This window comes from Otolemur garnettii, unplaced genomic scaffold (assembly GCF_000181295.1).
Source record: "Otolemur garnettii isolate 467f Iridium unplaced genomic scaffold, OtoGar3 scaffold00127, whole genome shotgun sequence".
NCBI lineage: Eukaryota > Metazoa > Chordata > Mammalia > Primates > Galagidae > Otolemur > Otolemur garnettii.
The window spans coordinates 1,763,808-1,767,503 of NW_003852522.1; the positions used below are offsets into that span (position 1 = coordinate 1,763,808).

The following is a 3,696-nucleotide window of genomic DNA, read 5'->3' on the forward strand; positions in this document are numbered from 1 at the left end:
TGAGACAGAGTCTCACTAAGTTGCCCTTGGTAGAGTGCTATGGCATCACAGCTCACAGCAACCTCAAACTCCTGGGCTTAAGCCATTCCCTTGCCTCAGACTCCCAGGTAGCTGGGACTATAGGCGCCTGCCACAATGCCCAACTACTTTTGTTGTTGTTGTCATTGATTAGCAGACCTGGGCCAGGTTTGAACCCACTAGCCGGGGTACATGTAGCTGGCGCCCTCCCCACTGAGCTATGGGTGCCGAGCCAGGAGCTCTTGAACCCAGGAGTTTGGGGTTGCTGTGAGTTTAACTGGTGCCACAGCACTCCAGCCTGGGGGAACAGAGTGAGACTAAGAAAGAATAAGAAAGAAAAAGAGAATCTAAAAGGGTGGGAAAATGTAAGGTGCTGGCCTGGAGCAGATGATTTGAAGTCTGGGATGAGGGATGAGGCCAGTTGAAATAACACAGCCCAGGCTGCGCACAGGGGCTCATGCCTGTAATCCTAACACTCTGGGAGGCCAACGTGGGTGGATAGCTTGAACTCATGAGTTCAAGACCAGCCTGAGCAAAAGCAAGACCCCATCTCTACTAAAACAGAAAAACTGAGACAAGAGGATCGCTTGAGCCCAAGAGTAGGAGGTTGCTGTGAGCTACGACACCACAGCACTCTAACCAGATCAACAGCTTGAGACTGTCTAAAAAAAAAAGAAAGAAAGAAATAATATGGCCCAAAGTATTTGGAAAGATTTGGTAGAATATCAGATATAAATTGGGAGAGACAAGATTTGCAGGGGAGTGGTCCTAAGAGAGATTGGACCTAAAGGAGAGGCACATATGGAATTGAGCCCAGTAGAGCCACAGTCCCACTAGCTCTACATGGCTGCAGAGCCTTCACTCACCTCTCCACATGCCCTCCCCAGGTTTGCCATCTGTGAAAATGATATGACCTGTGGCTGGACTTGGCTCCCACTCCCAGTTAAAAGGAGCTGTGAACCCAACTGCCGTACCTATGGGCAGGTGAGTGTGGGACAGAGGGAGAGAGGAGTACAGACTGGCATTCCTAAGGTCCCTGCTCCCACCCTTCCCCTTTTCGCAGCCCAATCTCCTCACTAAGATGTGCCCATAGCCTCCCAAGAGCCCAATGAATCCAGATTTACCTTTTCCAAGGGACCATCTCTGCTTTGGCCTATCCACAGTATACCCTGTGAACCCAGAGGTCTAAGTCACCACCTTCAAGGCCCCAGCCTTGGTATTTCCTGCCCTGCACCTGCCCCACGGTGTTTGGCCCCTGGAACCCGGTAAAAGAGGTGCCCTTCCCTAGGTCCTGCCCCAACTCCGGCCCAGCCAGACTCCCCAGCAGGCCTCTCCTGCGCTAAGACTACCCTCAAAGGCACTGCAGGACCTTCGCTTCTTGAGGCCACATCCCCTACCAAGAAAGCCCGCCTCCAGCGTGTCTGGACTCCGCCCCTTCAATCTCTAACTCTACCTTTTTACCAGACCTTCGTAGATGGGACAGATCTTTGTCGTTCGGTTCTGGGCCACACCACGCCAGTGGCCTCTCCTGGCGCCCGTCACTGCCTCAATGTTTCCCTCCCGGCTCTGTCACATCCGAGACCCCGACGGCGTTCCCGCCGCCCTCGCACTTTGATCCTGGAAGCAGCCGGCAGCGGGAGTGGCAGTGGAAGCGGCAGCGGCCCCTAGCGGACGCCTGGCCTTGGGTGGGAGATTTAGCCTTTCCCTGGCCCTACCCGTCTCCCTCTCGGCTTTTCTAGTTTCCAACAACCTATCCCTCCTCCCTGGGGTTCCACAGACTTACCCCTCTCCAGGTTATCTGAAAACAACCCACTCTCGCTGATTTTCCCCACTCCTCCATGAATAAAGTCACCAGCTAAGAGCACATGATGTGGCTGCTTCTTGGGGAAATGGGTGAGCAGGAAAATTTCAAGAAAGTGACAGGTGTCTCATTTCTAATCCTCGGGTCCTAGAATTAGCGATTAATCCATACTAGAGTGTAAATAATGGATGGCCTACATTACCCTGGGGCATTCATCATGACTCAGAATACTCAGTTACCAGAAATGGGGGTGGGGATATTAAGAAGAGGGGCTGACTAGAATAGGGGTTGTGCCCTCCTACTGTGCACCACCAGGCCTGCCAAGAAGCTGCCTGACTTACATAGTCTTCAAGACACTCACAGCTTTCCCTTCTGAGTAAGCAGACCCAATATGTCTGACATAAGGTACCCCTGACTTCCTTCCTCCCTTCTCTTCTCCCATATCCCAGTCCAAGACCTAACACATAGAACTGGACTCATTCAGGATTTCAGCTGTGCACACTGCTCTTAATCCTTCTATCCACAGGCCCTAGGAACACCTCAGTTTCCCTACCTGTAAAACAGGGGCAATGTCCCATTCAGTTCTGTCCAATAGAGCAAGGTTAATGGATACTTTCTGTGTCTCTACACTGAAATAAACAAATCAGGCCCATTCCCTGTCCTCAGAGAAGATGGAATGACATAAATAGAGCGGTGCCCCACTGGGGGAGATGCAGGCAGGCTTCTCTCAGCTGCTAGAGAAAAACCCAGCTAAGAGAACAGTGATGAAGTTTCAGGAATGGCTATATAAAGTACTTAAGTTAGAAATCACTTAGGACAAAATCTCCACTCCAATAGTAAAGACCAGCAAATTCATGATTCCAGTAGTTAAAATGTGCCTATTTATCCATAAAGGCAGCAAAACTTCCAAGTTGGCTTGGTAGAACCCCACCCTCACCCCCAACCCAGGAAAGTTAGGTGTTGGAACTAGTACAAAAGAAAGACTACCAGGCCGGGAAGATACAGATTGGTGGGAATGACACCTTGACAGTATAGTATGTCTACCTCTGTTCACAACCCAGTTCCACCACTTATTCATGCTGTCACTTCACATATGTTGCCTAGTGTCAGATTGTTTCTTCATCTGTAAAACGGGAATAATTTGCAAGGCATCTGTAAAACGGGAATAATTTGCAAAGCATATCTCATGCTTGGAATCCTAGCACCATGGAGGCTGAAGCAGGATTGCTTAAGCTCAGGAGTTGGAGACCAGCCTGAACAAGAGCAAGATCTCATCTCTACTAAAAATAGAAAAATTAGGGTTGAGCACAGTGGCTCACACCTGTAATCCTAGCACTCTGAGAGGCTGAGGTGGGTGGATCACCTGAGCTCAGGAGTTCAATCCCAGCCTGAGCAAGAGACCCCGTCTCTAAAAAACAGCCAGGCACCAGGCATAGTGGCTCATACCTGTAATCCTAGCACTATGTGAAGCAGAGGCGGGTGGGTTAACTGAGCACACAGGCTAGAGACCACCCTGAACCAGAGCAAGACCCCATCTCTAAAAAAAAATAGCGGGGCATTGTGGCAGGCACTTGTAGTTCCAGCTACTCAGGAGGCTGAGGCAAGAGAATTGCTTGAACCCAAGTTTGAGGTTGCTGTGAGTTGCTGAGAGTGCCATGGCACTCTACCCAGGGTGACAGAGCGAGACACTGTCTTAAATAAAATAAAAATAGAAAAATTAGGGGTGGTGCCTGTGGCTCAGTGGATAGGGCGCTGGCCCCATATGCTGAGGGTGGTGGGTTCAAGCCCGGCCCCAGCCAAACTGCAACAAAAAAATAGCTGGGCGTTATAGTGGGCGCTTGTAGTCCAGCTACTCGAGAGGCTGAGGCAAGAGAATC

General features: G+C 50.4%; 1 protein-coding gene across 1 annotated transcript in view; it reads left to right on the forward strand.

The window, feature by feature from the left end:
• RTBDN (retbindin) overlaps positions 1 to 1,686 on the forward strand; it is a 4,027-nt gene extending 2,341 nt beyond the window's left edge. Inside the window, exons 4-5 of the mRNA XM_012810178.1 lie at positions 906 to 1,002; positions 1,483 to 1,686. Of these exons, the coding sequence (XP_012665632.1) occupies positions 906 to 1,002; positions 1,483 to 1,686 (301 nt within the window). The remainder of the gene's footprint in view (positions 1 to 905; positions 1,003 to 1,482) is intronic.
• The last annotated feature ends 2,010 nt before the right edge of the window (positions 1,687 to 3,696 follow it).